This window comes from Sitophilus oryzae, unplaced genomic scaffold (assembly GCF_002938485.1).
Source record: "Sitophilus oryzae breed Bouriz unplaced genomic scaffold, Soryzae_2.0 scaffold_980_pilon_pilon, whole genome shotgun sequence".
NCBI lineage: Eukaryota > Metazoa > Arthropoda > Insecta > Coleoptera > Curculionidae > Sitophilus > Sitophilus oryzae.
Window position 1 is genome coordinate 3,469,586 of NW_022147617.1, and position 19,810 is coordinate 3,489,395.

The window sequence follows — 19,810 nt, forward strand, 5'->3', positions numbered from 1 at the left end:
CTGGAACTGGCTGCTGGCCGGACCAGAGTTCGAATCAAGATCCGGATACTAACTAGAAGTTAAATTACCACAGATGCATATTTTCAACCGAATATGCACAATTTTGAGGTTGCCTGATCCAATGCCCTCTATAAAAGATCATTGCCTGATCCTGATACACAATCGAAAATTTTCAAGAAATTCGCAACCCTGGTCAGCTGATGACTGCCAAAAAGTGACAAGTGAAGTGACAACCAAGAAAAATTGAAAAATATTTACAAATGTTTTGTGGCCCTACCAAACTACTAAAGATTTTGAAAACAAAACACCAAATACCTAGTTGTTTAATGGATTAAAAGTTATGCTACATTGATAAGAATATGGAGATAGATATACCTATTTTAGTCGCTATAGTTTCATCTCTCCTTATAGTAGTAATAAGTTTAATTTATTTTTTAAAGTTTGGCAACAAACCTAAAGGTAAGTAAAGTTTTGTTTCCATATGTTTTAAAACATGTTAAAAAAACATTCTTAGGGCTCTGCTTAGGGTGAACCTGGGGTAACTGTTCACCTAGCCGGACTGTTAGCCGGAGAACTGGCGACATATTTAGAGAACATATTTTAGGCAAGTTAAAATAACAAAAAAATTAAAGTTTATTAACTGGCGAACCCAGAATCCTAAGTCGGGCTGGGGGTTTGAGGGGTATTTTGCTACTGCGCAACCCCTTATATGTGCAAAAAAATAAATTCCAAAAATATCCTTTAGGCAACTTGAAATCTGTTTATTCTTAAATTTTAGCATCTATTTAATCCAGAAATAAGTATGCCATACTTTTTTTTCGGGTTTAAAGTGACGACCATCCCAAATATGTTTAATTATTATACCTCGAAAATATACTTTAGGCATTCTAAATTTTTTACAGCGTGTTTATTAGATAATATTAAAACATATGTGTTAATTGGCAGACGAATTCAACAGGTTTTAATACTTGCCTGACGCGAATAAAGATTTTAAATGAGCGCGACAAAAAAGTCTTATGAGTATATGGAAAGATAGTTTATTGAGACTCGTTGGTAGCACACGCGGCTGACGTAACAGTATTTTACCCTGTTTATTTTTTACTTTTACACTGTTTATATGCTATCATCTGTTTCATCAAAGTCGAGTTTAAAAAAAACAATATTTTCGTCATACTTACAATATTAACATTCATAATCAATTATCTGATAATTGAAGCATTCCCTCGAATAAGGGTTTATGTTGCATTTTTCAGATATTGGGATTTTTGCACAAAAAGGGTCTGTGTAGACAAGTTCATCCTTTTACAGTAATAAATACCCTTTGAATAAGAAGACTAAAGAAGGAGCATATCAAAAATCTTAGGTACACCGCGATGGGCCTCAAATATGGCCGACTTAAATTCCGGTTTATCAGTGTCGTTCTAATTTTATTTAAAAAATGTAAAACTATGATGTAGGGTAGACGTGGGGTAGACTCAATAATTTGTTGTTTTATTTTAAGTTGTGAATAAATGTTGGTAGTTATTAAAATTGTTATAAAAATATATAATTCTAATAAAAATAGATAAGTTATAATAAGTATTTATTAACACAAACATCCGATACGCTACTGAAGCAGGTAAGTCAAATTAACGTATCTAAATTCTTTGACATCTAATCTTTGACAAGTAATAAATAAAAGCTAAAATGCAAGAAAAATATATAATTTAGTTAATTTAAGTGAATTTCATAAATGATCGGTTTACTACACGTATGTATATTATATAGTCACTTACTAGCGAAAAGTTGTTCCATTATTTCACTCAATTTTTGCCGAGATCTACCGCACGCTACACAACCAACTATTTTAGAGTCTTTTTCGATAAATCGCGATAGTGTCACTGTTAATTTAAGTTCTGCCACAATTTCCATCTAGATTTACTACCTTTATACAAGTGTCAGTAGTAGAATAAATAATAAATAACATAAAATAAGCTCCGTAAAGACTGACAAATCCACAAAATTTCAAATCAAATTCAAATGTGTCAAATGAATCGTCAAACAGAACTGTCAAGGATCCCCACCCTAGAGAGCTTTTATGGTGGCTTTTCCGCCCACCATGCATGAATACATGGATAGCATTATGCTCCTTCCTTAGTCTTCTTATTCAAAGTAAATACCCGATAATGTGCCGTCATCTATGAACAACATGCAGCACCATCTTTTCTAGCATGGAATAAGGGTATATGTTGTCACATTTTATTCAATATCGTAAATATGTCGAACGTTCAAGTCACGCCGTCGCTTTCCAAAATATTAAATAAAGGTCGAAAACGAAAAATAAATGTAACTGAATGGAGGTGTATTAAAAACAAACGGTTAAGAAATTTACAACTTGTACACAAAAAAAATGCAATCTAAATTGATTGCCTGCAATAAGGGTTTATGTTACATTTCACATAAACCCTATTCCCGGGACTCAAGAGTTTATTACATACCTATATCTCTAATACTGGTTTATTATTATTTGTGTTGTACAACTTTCTATATCTGGGGATTAATAAAGTTGATGTTGAACCACTTGAATATAATTATTAATACGCAAACCGTAGAAAATCGTTTTTCTTCATTTACTTAAAATTTACTTTTGTAACATAGCCCCTTATTTGAGGGAAGCCTTCAATTTTAATTGTTACTTTAGAAATTATAGTCAAATTATTGATTCACAAAAAAAATCAAATTTAAATCAATAGTAAACTAAAATTTAAACAAATATTTTTTTTTGTTACAGTTAACTTTTTTAATATGTTAAAAAAGTATTACAGAAAATGTGTCAATTGTGGCAATAATGTATAATAAAAGACTGACAAAACAGAAAACACAGAAGTCAGATAAGTAAAAAAAGGATCGCCTAAAATACAGATCGTTGTTTTCCACACTTCCAGTTTTTTTTTTCTAAAAACTTATAAAATAAACTCTTATAAAATAAGCATTTTCTATATTATTTTTGAAGATAAATGAAAATGTTGATGGTTTAGGAAGTGTATTTGAGGATTTCAATGTCTGTTTCTTCATAACAACTGAAAAATTCCTGTAGCACTGTGTATGGTACCCTTTTGCCGGGGATACATTTTCTGGTAAAACCACTTCCTTGAATTTTAGACCATATTGTTGGCACACTTTTAAAAATTGTTTGCATTTTTCTAGTCTGCCTTCAGAAATAATCACTTTATCACTAGTGTATTTTTTACAAACTACACAACTTAAATGTTTTTCATCCATTGTGATTTATTAGTAGGTACATATCCTTGAAATTAATAGTTACTAAAATATTTATTTGCGGTAATATTTTTCTAAACTATTCTAAACTATTTACACTAGGCACATCAATATTTAGTTTATAAATAATAAAAAATCATAATAAACAATCTCTGAATTAAAAGCCTGCAAATAATTGAAATGAAAACGGAAAAAAAATTGTGTTTATAAAAATTTTAAGTACTTCAAAATACTGTTACGTCAGCCGCGTCTCGCCGACGAGTCTCAATAAACTATCGTTCTCGCGCTTATAGATACTCATGAGACTTTCTTATCGCGCTCATTTAAAATCTTTATTCGCGTCAGGCAAGTATTAAAACCCGTTGAATTCATCTGGCAATTAACACATATTTTTTGTCTAAAGTATGTCTAAAGTATATTTTCTCTTTCTTCTAAATGTCTAAAGTATATTTTCTAGGTATAATTATTAAACATATTTGCGATGATCGGGTTATACCGTATGATCGAAAAAAAATGGCGTCCAGTTGGCTTGGAAATGACGATCGATGACATTTACCATATAATTTTACATATAAAATGACAGCGATCTTCATTTCATAGCCATCGCTGACGCCGTTTTTATTCGATCATACGGTACTTTAAATCCGAAAAAAAAGTCTGGCATACTTATTTCTGAATTAAATAGAAAATAGATGCTAAAATTTGAGAATAAACAAATTTCAAGTTGCCAAGGATGTTTTATGGATTTATTTTTTTGCAAATGTCATGGGTTGCGCAGTAGCGAAATACCCGCAACCCCTCTGCCCAACTTAGGATTCTCGGTTCACCAGTTAATAAACTATACATTTTTAGTTATTCTAGCTTGCCTAAAATAGTATGTTCTCTAAATATGTCGTCAGCTCTTAGGCTAAGTGGATCGGCTATATGGCGACACTGTGATGTTTTAGAACATTTATACTTATATTTACATTCATAGCAATAAAAAAATTTATACTAGGAAATACCGTATGATCGAATAAAAACGGCGTCAGCGATGGCTATGAAATGAAGATCGCTGTCATTTTATATGTAAAATTATATTGGAAATGTCATCGATCGTCATATCCAAGCCAACTAGACGCCATTTTTTTTCGATCGTACGGTATAATAATTTATATATTTATTTATTTCTGTTTACATAATTCATTTTTCTAAACAAATTTCAATTCTCCATGTTAATGAATTTTTCATCAGGTTCACTTAAAATAAATATAAATAAAACATGTACCTACTTGAATTTGCTTTTCGCAAATTAAACATCTAAATTATTGATGCACCTCTTCTATGCATAAAAATTATAATTTTTAAATACAAAAAAGTTTATTGTATTTCTCAATTTCCATCCAGTCGAAGCAGAAACGAGTTCAATACAACCGCATCAGATTTTTAGCGATTTGACCCTAAAGTACTTTTTAATTTTTAATATGCTTCCAAATTGTGCAAAATTATTTAAAATATATTATTAATCATTATTTTTTTATATTGTATGTTTAACTTGTCATGAATTTTATTTATATTTTTTATATGTTTTGGCATAAACACTGGACTAGGGTTTCCGTACAGTTTTTGGAAATTCTGGATATGTGAGTTCTGAAATCCGGACAACATCTAGACTTTGTTGAAACATAAATTATTGATTTATTTAGCTATGTAAAGTATATTTAACAAGAGAATACCTGACAATGAGCGGTGTTGTTTTTTATTTTAATTCACAGATAAATTGTATTTTTTGTCATTGTTGTTGACGATATTGTTTCCCGAGTCGTTGGACAGACGGAGAGACTTTAAAAGGGAAATTAAAGACAGTTTTTGACAAAAAAAAGTGTTAAGTATACTCTTTTGCCTTTGTTAGCACGACTAAGATTTGTACTGCATACATTACAAATGACGTTAGACTTGGATTATCCCTTTTTAATAGAAAAGAAAACTTTGAGCATTTATTTAGTTTCGCACATGATAAATTTTACACATTTTGGCATTACTAAAAATTTAATTTATTTTTTCAGTTATTTTATTTTATTTTTTATTTTAAACTACTCCTTACAAACACCAAAAGAATAGTTGTTACAGGTAAGGGACTTAAATCTAAATAAATTAACTTAACAAAACTAAAACTACTGTACATAAAATGAATGCAATAAATAAAAAAAAAATAGTTGAATTGAAACTAAAATATACAAAGTAAAAAAACAAAAATGTGCAGGTATAATATCACTTCACTGTGGTGAAGGAGGTATGATTTAGGATCTTATTTATTTCTTTTACATTTGTATGGAAAATATCTATATTAAACTGACTTAACACTGCATTACATTCGTCCAGGATGTGGCACATATAAGAACTGACCGTATATATATTAAATGTTTTATTTGAATTTGTTGTGCGACGTAGGCTGATTTTTGGGACATGAAATTTGATATTATTTATTAGATCTGAATTATTGAGTTTATAATTATTTATTATGTTATATAATATTATTAAACATTGTACGATTCTTCGGGCGTGTAGATCCTGGAAGTTGAATGAGCTTAACATGTTTTTATATGATACCAGCAGAGGGAAAACTGGATAAACACCATTTTGTTTAAAATATAGATATCTTAGAAATTTTTTTTGGATTTTCTCAATCAGATCGCGATTGCATTCCGCTGTAGGAGTCCATATAATTGATGCATATTCTAAGTGAGGCCTGACTAAGCAATTGTACAGTTTAGACAACGTACTAATTTGTTTGAAATGCTTAGAGTTTCTAATGAGAAAACCCAGCATTTGATATGCTTTATTAACCATGTTTCGATAGTGTAGATTAAACCTTAAGTTAGATTCAAACGTTATACCCAGATCTTTGATAGCCCTACTTTCAGTCAGAGTTTCACTATGTATACGATATTCAAAATTTATCCTGGTTGATTTACGTGTAAAGCTCACAAATGAACATTTTTCGATGTTAAGAAACATTTTATTGTTTGTAAACCAAGTCATAACATTTGTCAAATCACTCTGAAGATCAATACAGTCACTCTCGGAGGCAACATTTTTGTAAATCTTGAAATCGTCCGCAAACAAAAGACACTCGGAGTGCATTATGCATTCCGGAAGATCATTCACAAAAAGAATAAACAGCAATGGCGAAATGTTGCTCCCTTGTGGAACTCCTGAAGTGACAGTAAATGCGTCAGATGTTTCGTTGCCTATTCTAACAGTACAGGTTCGATCTGTCAGATAGCTTTTGAGCAGCTCGAAAGCTTTTTTGGAAAGACCAAAATGTATAAGTTTGTTAAGTAGTAGTTTGTGGCTTACTTTGTCGAATGCTTTTTCAGCATCGGTATAGATGACATCTAATTGCTGCTTATTATCAATCGCAAGGGATGCTGAATTTGTGAAAACGCTTAAATTAGAAATAGTTGATCTATCTTTAAGGAATCCATGCTGTTCTTTCACAATGTGTTCATTGATTAAAAGTTGCAAATTCTCATGCAGTATGATTTCAAAAACTTTAGCAAGTGGACTAAGTAGATTAATAGGTCTGTAATTTTGAATTTTATCAATTCCGCCTTTTTTGTAAATTGGAACCACTATTGATTTTTTTAATGTATCGGGAAATACTCCCGTATTAAGAGCGCAATTGAATAAATGAGTCAAAGGCTTTGCTAGTATTTCGGCACATCCTTTAAAAATATAAGAAGGGATATTGTCAGTGCTAACGGACTTTTTCGATTTTAATTTCTTTATAGCTGCTAGAGTCATGTCATTTGTTATTTCAACGAAGTCAAAATTGCCCCAGAAATCACCGAAATCCGAATAGACATCGATTTCAGACGGTTCATAAACTCCTTTAAAGTAGTTTGCAAAAGCGTTAGCAATATCCAGACTTCCCTCGTAGGATGTATCGTTGTGAATAATATGTTCAGGTACCCCGTTGCCCTGCGATTTAGACTTTATAAACTTCCAAAACCCACTCGGATCGAGTGACGCATTGTGTTCAATGTTTTTATGATATTCCCGAAATTCAACCTTTGTTTGAGCTTTAATACTGGTCCTGAGATCTCGGAATTCAATAGAAAATTTATTTCTTCTGTGCATTTTGTTTTTAATATTTATCTTTTTTATAAGATCTTTAGAAAACCAATGCGGAAATTTTCGTTTGTGGAAGCTTTTAGAGGATATTTTCTTTGGAATTGTTTTATCGAGAACATTATAAAGTTTACAATATAATTCAGACATACAATCATTAGGATTAGATATGTTTAAGAGGGAGTCCCAATTAACATCCCTCATCATACTATGCAATAGCAAGTAGTTGCCTTTACTATAGTCATATGTATAGACAGAATTTATCTTTTTAACATCAGTTGTTTTGACACTAAAATCATGCGTAATGATGGATGATAATTGTCTTCCACAATCAATGAAGATACACATTTTTGTACGGCTAAATTATTTATATTACTTATCACTAGATCTAACCTACGACCGAGAAAGTTATAAACACTATTCACTTGAACTAAATTATTAAAACATAAGAAATGCATCAGGGACGAACTTATGTCACACATAACAGCAGGAAAAAAAGGTAGATTGAAATCGCCCGCTAATAATATAGGATCACCATCTTTCAATATGGAATCCAGATAATCAAAAATAGAAGTGTAAGTTGCGATATCGGAATTTGGCGGGGCATATAGACAGCACACGTAAAATACATAGTTATTGAACTTACATAGTATTAAAAGAAAATCACTGGCACCAAAACTTTGTGAACTAATCAGTTGAGTGCGGATATTTTTATTGGTAGCAATTAAAACCCCTCCACCTCTTCTATCTGAATTGCCGTTCTCTCGATCTCTGCGCATTACTATATACCGGTCATCAAAGAGTTCTGAGTCACGAAAACCATCAGTCAACCACGTTTCAGTTAACAGGACAACATCATAATCATCGGCGATTATACTAGTGTAGAGTACATCGGTTTTAGTTCGTAAGCCACGTACATTTTGGTAGTAAATGTGTAGGTTCAGGTTACTTAATTGGTTTGTTGTTCTATACTGGGGTAGCGTTTCCGAAAATTTTGTTGTATGTCGGTTGGTAGTGGGCTATCTAAATGAACTGCAGGCAGAGTTGGTCCCCTTAAGGCATCAGACGGCAGCGGAAATGTCTCCGAAAAGTTGTAATTTTAGGACGCCAATTATCCTGTTTACCTCCCAGAAGCTTCTTCAGTCGTTCTTCGAAGGATAATTTGGCCTGTGGCATTTCCTCAGTATGCTCTAGATAATTTTTATATATAAAATTTGCCAAATTCTTTTTAATCATGTAGTCTGCTTGCTGCCTCCGTAAAGAAAACATGTCATCTGGTGTAAACTGATCAAGCGATACAAAAATTCCACCACGTTCCACAGCATGTATGCTCTTTTTCATAAGGAGGTTATACTCATAGACAGCCTGTTTTTGTTTATATGATGTCATACTTTGACATGCCCCTATTATAGCGGATGCGGATTATAGCGGATGCGTCTCAAAAGTGGCTCACCCCTATAGCTTTTTTATTTTTTCAGTTAAAAAAACGAAGTTTGGTATGTTATTACATACGTATATGACAAATTAGGATTTATTGACGTATTTAATTGTTTAAGTCACTTCCTGTTTCACCGGAAATGACTACAACCTACAACTTTTAATTTTTAAATAACATGAATAGAATGACATATAACATGACTATTTTTGACATTTTCGCATATGTTTATTTGAAATCGTAGCATGCGGTTTTTCAAAATTTGACTGGAAATACCAAGTGTATGGTTCCAAATGATTCGTAAAAAATGCATTTTCCAAATGTGCTAATAAACCACCCTCGTTCCATATGAAAAAATTGAGATATGATTATTTTTGCAAGGCTCCTTGATTAAAAATTAGTGTTTTTAACACAGCCATGGCACTCTAGATTGAAATTTAAAATACGATGTTTTTTAAGCGAATATATCAGAAGTTGACATATGATATGTCATTCTATTCAGAGTGTCATTTTCTATCGAATAGTGTAACAAAATGCCGAGGGTATCATTTAAAAATCAAAAGTTACAGTTATTTCCATTGACACAGGAAGTGACCGAGAAGAATTGACATTAATCAATCCTAATTTATGTCATATACTAACATACCAAATCTCGTTTTTTTTTCTGAAAAAATAAAAAGTTATAGGGGTGAGCCACTTTTGAGACGCACCTGCTATACCGATATTTCTCGAAACCAGTTTACCTGAATTAACTAAAGTCTATCCAACGAGTCTGGAATGATTTCGACAGATGACATTCAAAAAACGACAGAAAATACAATTTTACTAGGGAATTAAAATTACTTGCATAACAGTCACTGTAATGGATCGTTGGACTTATATTCAGAAAACGTACGTAATCATAATAAAATTAAGACAAACAAATTCACATCCACGAGTACACTATAAACGAAAAAAAAAATACCAGATATATATGGATTGAGACCATGGTTGTTTATCCTCAATCTGTCGAAAATCCTTTTGGCCTCAAGGCGTTTTCCATCTTCGTCTGGTATGTAGACGAAACAATCGTTGGGTCTGGGTATGTCTTTCTCCTCCCAGCCCCAGAGACGGAATAACATTCTTTAACTACCACGCACTTATGTCATCTACACAGGTTAGTTCCAGTAAACTCAGTTTGTACGGGCACTTCAGGAAGCGGACCCTAGGTTCTCCTTCCGGAACCACCTCGTACGCAGTCACCATGGATTTCTGGACTGCCCTAAGCTTGTCCAGTTCCATCCTAACTTCCGGAAATCCCTTATGTACCACCGCAATCTTAACGGGCCCGACATCTTCGCTGAATGACACACTTTCAATTTTTAGTCTTTCCCTTTTGTGTTGGTTTTCATCGTTTGATGTGCTTTTGTCCGAAATTGGTCTTTTTGGGCCTTTGTTGGGTAATTTTGAGAGGTTTGTCATGACCTTTGTAAGCTTTGACGGCCCCTCTATTGCCCTTGTAATGTTTAGGAGGGGAGTTAATCACCGCGACCTTACATATCTATTATGTGTTCCCCTTTCTTGAGTTATAACGAGTTTAATAGACTCATCATACAGTCTCAGGGCTTTAACAAAAGCCAGTATCTGAGACGGCTCCACAGAGGCCAGCCCACCATCCTCGACTTCAGCCGTACCAAAGTTCATGGCACGAACGGTCGTCGTCTCGGTGCACTCAGTGATAAGGTGTTCTGGTGTTTCCCCATTTTCCCCACAGAATCTGCATTCATCGTTGTTTCTCAGCTTCAGCCTGCTGAGGTGTTCGTTGAGGAGACAGTGTCTTGTTAGAAACCCCGTGACAATCCGAAGATTGTTTTTAGTTAAATCAAGGAAAATCTTTGGACACCCATTCCAGGTTACGGATGGAGTCTTCAATTCTCAATAGATTGCGGATAAACAACCATGGTCTCAATCCATATCTATCTGGTCATTTTTTTTTCGTTTTTGGTGCCACTGTGGATGTGAATTTGTTTGTCATTATTTTGTTATGATTACGTGCTCTTTTATTTAGCTTTGGCAAAATTAGTTTTAATTACGGCCTTTTGGCCTGTATGTAGTCTTGGCATTCCTTTACCATTCTTCTATTTACCATCGATTTTAGCTTTAGAGATTCCAGATAGCTTTGCAGCCTTAAAATCTTGATCTGTTATAAGCAGGGCCGGCGGGAGGGCCGGACGACCCGGGCGGTCGCCCTTGGCGGCGCGCTCTTCAAGGGGCGCCATATAAAATATTAAAAAATAGTAGGCCTAATCTAAATAAGTAATAACCAAAAACTACATCAATAATCAATAAAGAAAATTAGTAGATGCTACTAATTTCCACACAGAGAAAATATCCGAATAAACATTAAAACGTCTTATAAACATTACTATCCAAGAGTGATGGATCCTATTATAGTTTAGTAAAGTAGTTAGTAGTTAAATTCGTGACAGGGCATTTTTAAAAGTATAAAAATATTTTAGGGGATTTTTGCTAATAACTTAAAAAATAACTAGAATTGGTAGTCGAAGTGTGAAATTTTATTATTGAAACCAGGCAAAGGAAATATGAAATACGATATCTAAAGCACTGTATGATCCTCATCTTAGAGCCGACAAGACTGAGTTATTACACATATATTGTTCACGCAAGCAATAATGGGTGGTGACAGAACCTCCGCATTATTTAATCAAGGAAAACAAAATTATTTTCTTAGTTTTGTTACCTACAACTCTCTTGATTTGTTATGAATAATAAGTGGTCTTCAATCCATTTGGTTTTATTTTCTCATTTACTTTCGAATTTTCATTACCCAACTGTTCAGTATATGCACAATTATTATTTGATCTTCATATGAATTTGTTAAACAAAATTGTCATATGAATTCTTACCCAATCTAACTGAGTCTCAAAATCTGTTTGATAATTACATATACAGAGTTGTTCACCACATACGACACGAAGTATTGTAGCTAAACGAATAGATTTTTGCAAATTGTAAGTTTTGGGTTCGTTGAAGGACTATTAGAGCTACAATTTAAAAATATTTTTACATGATACAGAGTGTCCCATATAAATAAAAAGTATCAAAGTTGTATTTTTTTCAATGGAACACCCTGTATATTATTACATTTTTAGTTTCTTGATTAAAATAAAGGTAAATTTGATTAAGGTTTATCACCCTTGAACTTTACCGTTTTTTAAATATTTTCAATTTTGTGAAATTGCAGTAAAAATTTTAAGGCTTCATTTCTCCAAGGGTATCAAATTTTTTAATACTAAATATTTACTGAAGTTTAATTATTGATCAGTTATTGTGTTGCAATAATAAAAATAATACTACCTCATACAGAGTGTCTAAAAATTTATTTTAAATAATTTACAGGTTTAAATGGCAATAACTTGTTTAATTTAAATACAACACCCTGTATGTTTTAGGAGAACCAGATACACAATTTAATTGTTCATCAAATTGTATTATACCATTTTTACCTATCCCTTCAAGTTTTCGTAGAAAATGCATTTTCTTATAATTTAGACCTCATTTGTCAAAATACCCATGGAATATTGACATTTTAGATTTTTTTTAAAGCAACAAATGTATAGGTGCTAAAAACGATAGTATTATAGTGCCTATTGGTATACAAAAATAAAATTATTTATATCTTTATAAAAGAGAAACATTAATTAAATATACCGCCATTATTTCCGCCAAAATATTAATTAATTACATATTTAATTGTATTAGTTAATAAATTATTCTAAATAAATGTGGATTTGGAATCAGAAATCAATATAATAATAAGTTATGAAAATGAACGTCTCTGTTGTTATAAATAAGCATCCGTCAAAAAATGAAATAACATTTTTAAGGTGTTACTTTTTACCACGCTGTCTAATACACATACAAAATTAAGGTTTTTAGTATTTGGAGCAATTATTATTAATCAACGCAAACAGTCAATTAATGTAGTTTGAATACTGGAATCATATTATTTTGTTCTCTTTTACAAATATTTAAACATTTTTTTTATTTTTTATTGACATAAACGAACTATATCGAAAATATTAGTATCTGTACCATTTAAAAATTTGTTACATGTTTAAAAATAATCAAAAATGTCAATATTCCATGGGTATATTGATTTATGAGGTCTAAATTATAAGAAAATGCATTTTCTACGAAAACCTGAAGACATAGGTAAAATATGGTATAATACAATTTGATAGACAATTAAATTGTGCATCTGATTCTTGTAAAATATACAGGGTGTTCCATTTAAATTAAACAAGTTATTGCCGTTTATAGCTAATTATTATTTAAAATAAAATTTTAGACACTCTGTATAAGGTAGTATAATTTTTATTAATGAAACACAAAATTTAGTAAATAGAAATATTTCAGTACAATATTTGGTTTTAAAAACTTAAATACGCTTGGAGAAATAAAGCATTAAAATTATTACTGTATTTTGACAAAATCCTAAATATTTCAAAAACGGTAAGATTAAAATGCGGTATACCTTAATCAAATTTACCTTTATTTTAATCGTAGAAACTAAAAATGTAATAATATACAAGGTGTTCCATTTAAAAAAATACAACTTTGATATTTTTTATTTATTTGGGCCACTTTGTATCTTGTAAAAATATTTTTAAATTGTAGCTCTAATAGTCCTTCAATGAACCCAAAACGTACAATTTGCAAAAATCTAAGAGTTTAGCTACAATACTCCGCGTCGTATATGGTGAACAACCCTGTATGTAATTATCTTTTCTTAAGATATCAAGTCGCGACCTTAATGGCAGAACAACCCAAACCATACCTATATTTGTAATATTATAATAATATAACATATAACTTTTTCGAAATTTTCTCGTTTGATTTTCGTAGATTTTTTTAAATATATCTTAAAAAGAAAATGCAGCTAATAATGAACGATATTATTTAAAACTTCCAGGCCATAAAACTTGTATTTTAATTTCAGACAATGTGGAAAATCCGAGAGCTGTACCTAACAGGATAAGAGAGGGAATACCAAGGCGAGCTCAGTTGGCAAGGAATAGAGGAGCCCGATTACACGCTGCTGGTATTGAAATCAATTTATAAGTGTTACATATGTTTAATTAATATTATTTAATATATTTAGTTCAGAATAATGAAGACCCCGAAGAAAATTTGGATCATACTGAGAGACAAACTGATATATCCGATGCTAAAATTGGTGCGAAGAAAAAGGCCAAATTAGAGGCAAAAGCGGAAAAGAAAGCCGCTAGAGTAGCCGAAGAACAGCTTAGAAATGAAAGGTTTGTCAATAATTATTATTATTATTACAAAATCTCGAAACTGCATATTTATTTAAATTAAAAAGGTACATCTCATTGATCTCACATCAGGTAAACGTGTTTTTATAATAGAGATATTTATATCTCCTTTTTTTATTTATTTTTGACACATTATACAGGGTGTCCCAATATTCCGTAGACACAGACCTACTGCGTATTTGTAATCAAGATTAGTTCATTGAACACAATTTACCTTTGTATAAAAGTGCTTCGTTGGTCCGTTAGAGGGCATCAAACTTTAAAAAAATAAACACATTTTTTAAGATATTTTAAGAACCGATATTCCTATTTGAATGAGATTTGGAGTGCCATTTTGCACTTTATTTTTGAGTTGGAAACACATTTTTTAGGATATTTTGCTAAGTGCTATAACATTTCACGTTCACAAAAATCAAGAGAAAATACCCTCACCCTTACATAAATTTTAGTAGAAATATTTTCTATCTGCACCGACGACCGATTTTTTTTTTCTTAAAATGGCCCTTCTTCCTTTTAATGGGAGATGCTTTAACTTTAACACTTTGATTGTATGCCTAAATAAACTATATTACTATACAGAGTTCTTCAGGGTACGAAAATTGGTATCTGGGAAACCATAATAACTACAAACAACAAATACGGTTTAATTGTTTTTTTTTCAAAGTCCAAAATAACCGAGTTATTCAAGTTTGAAATTGAAAAAAAAAATATTTTAAAAAATTTGGAAAGCCACCGGATTTTTTCTGTATTTGAACCCCTTTTAGTGTCGTAACCATAGAGTAAAGTCGTAACCATTATAATATCAGAGATTAAGAAATTATACCGTGGGAAAATTTGCGGTGAACAGGCAATTCTAAAAAATTTTCTAAAAGATACAGGAAAATTTAAATGAAAATGGTACAATTTTCAACATCTTTTATTTTTGCGAAAAAAAACTCACAGGCGTGTTCTCGGCATTGAAATATAATAATAATAATAGCTCCCGTATATAGCGTTTAACGCCTTGGGAGTAGCAAGGTACAGCTTGCTATACTAGAGCCGTTCGGTATACAAGGAAGGTAGTGTGGCTAGCACTACGCTTCAACCGCCTATTATTACCTCAGGATTGTGAATCCCAAGTACTCATTTAAGGCTGAGTCGACCTAGGTACCCAAACTATTTTTATCTTAATAAAAAGAGTCGGCTGATGAAATGCCGGGTGTGGGAATCGAACCCACACCTTGAGATTGGTAGACGAGAGCCTGTACCTCTACGCCACCGGGCACCACTTTACAGTAAGATGCTCCTTAGACCCAGCCAAAGTGCCTGGGGCACCCGGCCAGGAGCTCCCCCACCAACGTCAAGGTCTCGCATCTCCTGGGGAGATTGAAATATACCACCTCTAAAAATATTTGCACTTATTTAAGGCCCACCCTGTATAATCATTTTTAAAATTCTTTTCCAAAAGTATTTTAGGAGCGACATTTTATACAGGGTGTATTTTAAATAAGTGCAAGTATTTTAATTAGTAGTATATGCCGAAGAAATGTATATGCCCAAAGAAACACATCTATGAGGCTTTTTTGGGAAAAAAAGTCTTGAAAATTTTATATTTTTCTTGACATATTCGGGGAAATGTTTAAAAAAAATAGTGCCATTTGTTTATTCTCCAGCAGTGCGATTCTGTAATTAAATTATGTGTTTTTTTTTCTAGAATTATTAGTAATCGACACTGATAAGAATAAATTATTAATACTCGTACAGTAAATTACAAATATTGTTACGGATTCAGTGTGTCCACTAATTTAAACTCACGATAAAATATTTAACGAATTTATTTTTCTCACTATATACACAATTTAAACAACTAATTAACTATGCAACTGTTATTACTCAATTTTCTAGCACCTTCGACAAATAGTTCACAATTTTTCTATTACAGAGCACTATCCCATAACTGACTAACTGCCGACCGCGGGTTGCACTTAAATATCGCTGCGGATCTTCCGGAAAGTTCTATTCTAGAATACTGTAGTATTTCTTTTTCTTTCTAGTAAATTCTTTTTAGTTCATCGATATTTTCCACGTGAGTCTCAGAGATGGCGCGCTACTCAATTCGCCAGGTTTCTTGACAATGTAGGCATAGTGGTTCTATGCTCTGTCAACAGATGTCGCCACACACCTTAACAATATGTTGAAGATATTTTGGTAATGTAGAAGGTGACAACACTGCAAGGTTTAAATACACCGTAAAGAAATCTCAGCAATGCGATCTAACCTAACCTAACCTAACCTCCTAGCCTCTACATTGGTCACGTGATCTGTTCATGATATTCTCAGCATACTACGGTAGGCCCACATCTCAAAGGCTTTGATTCTTCGCTCGCAGTATGCGTTGAGGGTCCAAGCTTCTACACCATACAAAAGGACGGGAATACATAGCACTTGAGCATCTGTGTTCTCAGCTCCAAGCTCAGGTCGGTGCTACAAAAAAGCTTCTTGATCTTCATAAACGATGTCCGGGCGTTCTTGATTCGAATCCTTATTTCTAAACAATAATCTGCGGAGCAGTCAACACTTGTATCCATATAGTCATACCTCTCGACTCTTTCCAGCCTTTCGCCTTCCACATACAGTTGTTCATTAGGCGCATCAGTTTTGGTTTGGTTTGGTTTGGTCGTGACAATCAGATAATTGGTCTTCTTAACGTTAAGTGTCTGTGATGACATTATTCAACACGTTTTGTAGACCTTGCATGTTTTCACCGAAAAGTACTGTGTCGTCCGCATAGCGCAGATTGTTCGGTGGAGTGCAGTTAACTCTTATTCCGCCGGCATCATTTTCAAGGGCTTTGGTGAAGATTTCCTCTGAGTAGACGTTGAAAAAGAGTGCAGAAAGAACACACCCCTGTCTGACTCCTCGCTTGATTTCTACTGCATTCGTCAGTTTGGATTGAATGCGAACAGACGCAGTTTATAAACAGTAAATACGTATAAATGTATATATGTAATAATATAAATTTTAATACCAAATTTTCAAATTTCAATAGGTATATTCAAACAAAGAATGAAATAGGTATTTAAAATATTCACAGCAAGATATGGAAATTTTTATGATATTGATATTTTTTGGACACACATGGAGTTGGATTCATCCTTAATTCTGAATTTCGCTTCTTTCGAGGTCTCTATTTGTTGTTCTTTGTATTCTATATATTATTTACTATGGTATATTTACATTATCTTATACTCTTAAAAAAAATATACTCTTTAAATTCTCTTATACCCTTGTACTCTTCAAATTTGGTTTATTTATATTTCTATTGCTGCTATAGATTATCTAAAATTGTATAAAACCTTCTCAAAATGTTGCAATTTTTATTTTATTTTCAAAGTTAAATAACTCGGTTATTTTCAATTTGTTTTAAAAATGGCAATGAGAAAAGTTGTTTCTTTTGGTTAGGTTGTATTATTATCTACCACCCCTTAGAATACTTGCACTTGTTTCTGAGACACCTTGTATATGGTAATTAATTAATTACGATTAATATTACGATAGATCTAGATCTGTCGTTTATGCAAAAACTAACAAAACTTAAAAGCTAGATATGTAATTTTATTTCTACACCTACTGTAATCTCGTGATCATTCGATCATAAAGCAAAATTCAGTTGAAGAATTCTCTGTCACTATTTTATTTTTTTAATATTATATACTGGTTTCTAAATTGACGCCAGAGTCGTAAATTGGTCTAGACATCTATTTTTCATACATTTAAAAATATATTTTAAGAAAGAAAAAGACCGAATTAGAGGAAATTGAAAGGAAGAAACAAGAAGCCAAGGACAAAGCCGAAGAGCAACAAAGAGAAGAAGACGAAAGAAAAGCTAAGGAACAAAAAGAAAAAGAAGAATATGAGGAATATTTAAAAATGAAAGAAGCATTTTCTGTCGAGGAAGAAGGGTTTGATGAAGGCAAGTAGTTTAATTTAAATACAAACGAATTATTCCGAGTGTGCCAAAATGTTTGCAACAAATGATTTTTTTTTCAAACGTCACAAAAGTATTAGTTTTTTCGACGTGATTGACAATATAAAATAGCTATTTATGTAACAAGTTGCGAAATGAATGTGTTTTAAGCACGGGACGCAACAATGCCCAACGAGGACTTGAAATAGTATTAATTAGGGTTTCCGGAACCGGGAATTTCGGTACGATGCCTCTAAGGAACCGGTTTTATCGGTTATTTTGATACTAGCAAATTTTTGTTCAGTGAATGTGTACTTCGTCAGTCAGCAAGCAAGGAATGGTTTTCAAAAGTAAAACCAATAAAAAATTGAGTTTTAAATAAAAATAATATCAAATTATTAAGTAATCAGTCATGAAAAAATTAACACGAACATAAATGAACACAAGGGAAAAAAACAAAAAAAAGTAACTAAAAGACTAAAATTTACATCAAACAACATAAACCAGCTTAACTAAACTGAAAAACTTAAATTTGAAAAAAAACTTACATTTAAGTAAGCTAATACATTTAGCAACATTATACTAAATAATAAAATATAACATATTTAAAGTTCAGTAATTGCTAATAAACATAATAGGAACATCAAAAGAACTTCAGAAGTAAGAACTAACAGATAGCAATTACTACTTATTTAGACAAGTTTGATTTCAACTGCTAGAAAGTATCAATGGATATTCGCATATAACAAAAAACTATTTTTTACTTATTGTTACCGAGTCCCAAAAGTGTACCGAAAGAACCGGGAATTAATCATTTCAAGTCCCGAGTCTTGTCATGTCTCAAAGAACCGGGAATTCCCAGTTTTAAACCCTAGTGCCTATGAATAGACTACCAAAATGGCAATGTATTTTAAATTTAAATTGCTACTTCGAAAATAGAAGAGTTCTCTAAAAAATATTACAATTTCTCATAACTAAATCAATTTTAAATTAAGATTAAAATAATTCCATTTAGTTTTTTGTTAATCATTTATATTTTGTCTAGGCGAACAGGCTGATGAACAAAATCTTCTCCAGGAATTTGTAAATTACATAAAACAAAATAAAGTAGTGATTATTGAAGACCTAGCTGCCCATTTTAAGTTGAAGACGCAATCGTGCATAGATAGAATAAAAGATTTACAACAGGACGACATTTTAACAGGAGTAATTGACGACCGCGGAAAGTTTATTTACGTGTCCGAAAAGGAAATGGAAGCAGTTGCCAAATTTATAAGACAGAGAGGCAGAGTTTCAATAGCAGATTTGGCAGAGAATAGTAATCAATTAATAAATTTGGTTGCATCTGTTAACTAATGCATGTTTTTTTGTTTATAATAAATGCAGGATAAAGTAAAGAATGTTTAAAATGCCACTATCCTTGATACTCCAACAGCTCAGGTGGTACTCCCGCCTTCTCTAGGCATAGTTGTACTGTCACTATACTCTACACATTAGCATCTAAGGTAGTACTGCCACCTTCTCTAGGTAAAGTGGTACCGCCACTATCCTCTACATCTACATTTCAGGAACTACAGTGGTACTGCTATGCTTAAGAAGGGTCTTCTAACTTGAGAAGACACCTTAAAATTACTTTTTAATTAGATTGCCATTATTATTTTCTTGTTTTGTATTCTGTTTACAATGGGATTGTCATTATAGCTTTAATCTGCTCAGAAA

The 19,810-nt window shown here is 32.2% G+C and overlaps 1 protein-coding gene and 1 long non-coding RNA gene across 2 annotated transcripts; both read left to right on the forward strand.

Annotated features, from left to right (window-relative positions):
- Positions 1 to 134: 134 nt before the first annotated feature.
- On the forward strand, positions 135 to 19,491 carry LOC115891302 (DDRGK domain-containing protein 1). Its single transcript, XM_030911748.1, has 5 exons — positions 135 to 459; positions 13,809 to 13,910; positions 13,971 to 14,127; positions 17,916 to 18,097; positions 19,137 to 19,491. The coding sequence occupies exons 1-5, from the start codon at positions 360 to 362 to the stop codon at positions 19,445 to 19,447; spliced, it is 852 nt and encodes a 283-aa protein (XP_030767608.1). The 5' UTR covers positions 135 to 359; the 3' UTR covers positions 19,448 to 19,491.
- On the forward strand, positions 1,189 to 2,190 carry LOC115891303. Its single transcript, XR_004051799.1, has 3 exons — positions 1,189 to 1,307; positions 1,565 to 1,568; positions 2,153 to 2,190. It is a non-coding gene; the product is annotated as an uncharacterized LOC115891303 (long non-coding RNA).
- Positions 19,492 to 19,810: the final 319 nt, after the last annotated feature.

What these genes read in the sequence shown, in the direction of transcription:
- LOC115891302 (XM_030911748.1), top strand. Translation starts at nt 360, where the DNA reads ATGGAGATAGATATACCTATTTTAGTCGCTATAGTTTCATCTCTCCTT. An exon ending in GTTTGGCAACAAACCTAAAG is followed by an intron (nt 460 to 13,808) that starts GTAAGTAAAGTT and finishes TTTTAATTTCAG; the next exon opens with ACAATGTGGAAAATCCGAGA. An exon ending in GGAAGAAGGGTTTGATGAAG is followed by an intron (nt 18,098 to 19,136) that starts GCAAGTAGTTTA and finishes TATTTTGTCTAG; the next exon opens with GCGAACAGGCTGATGAACAA.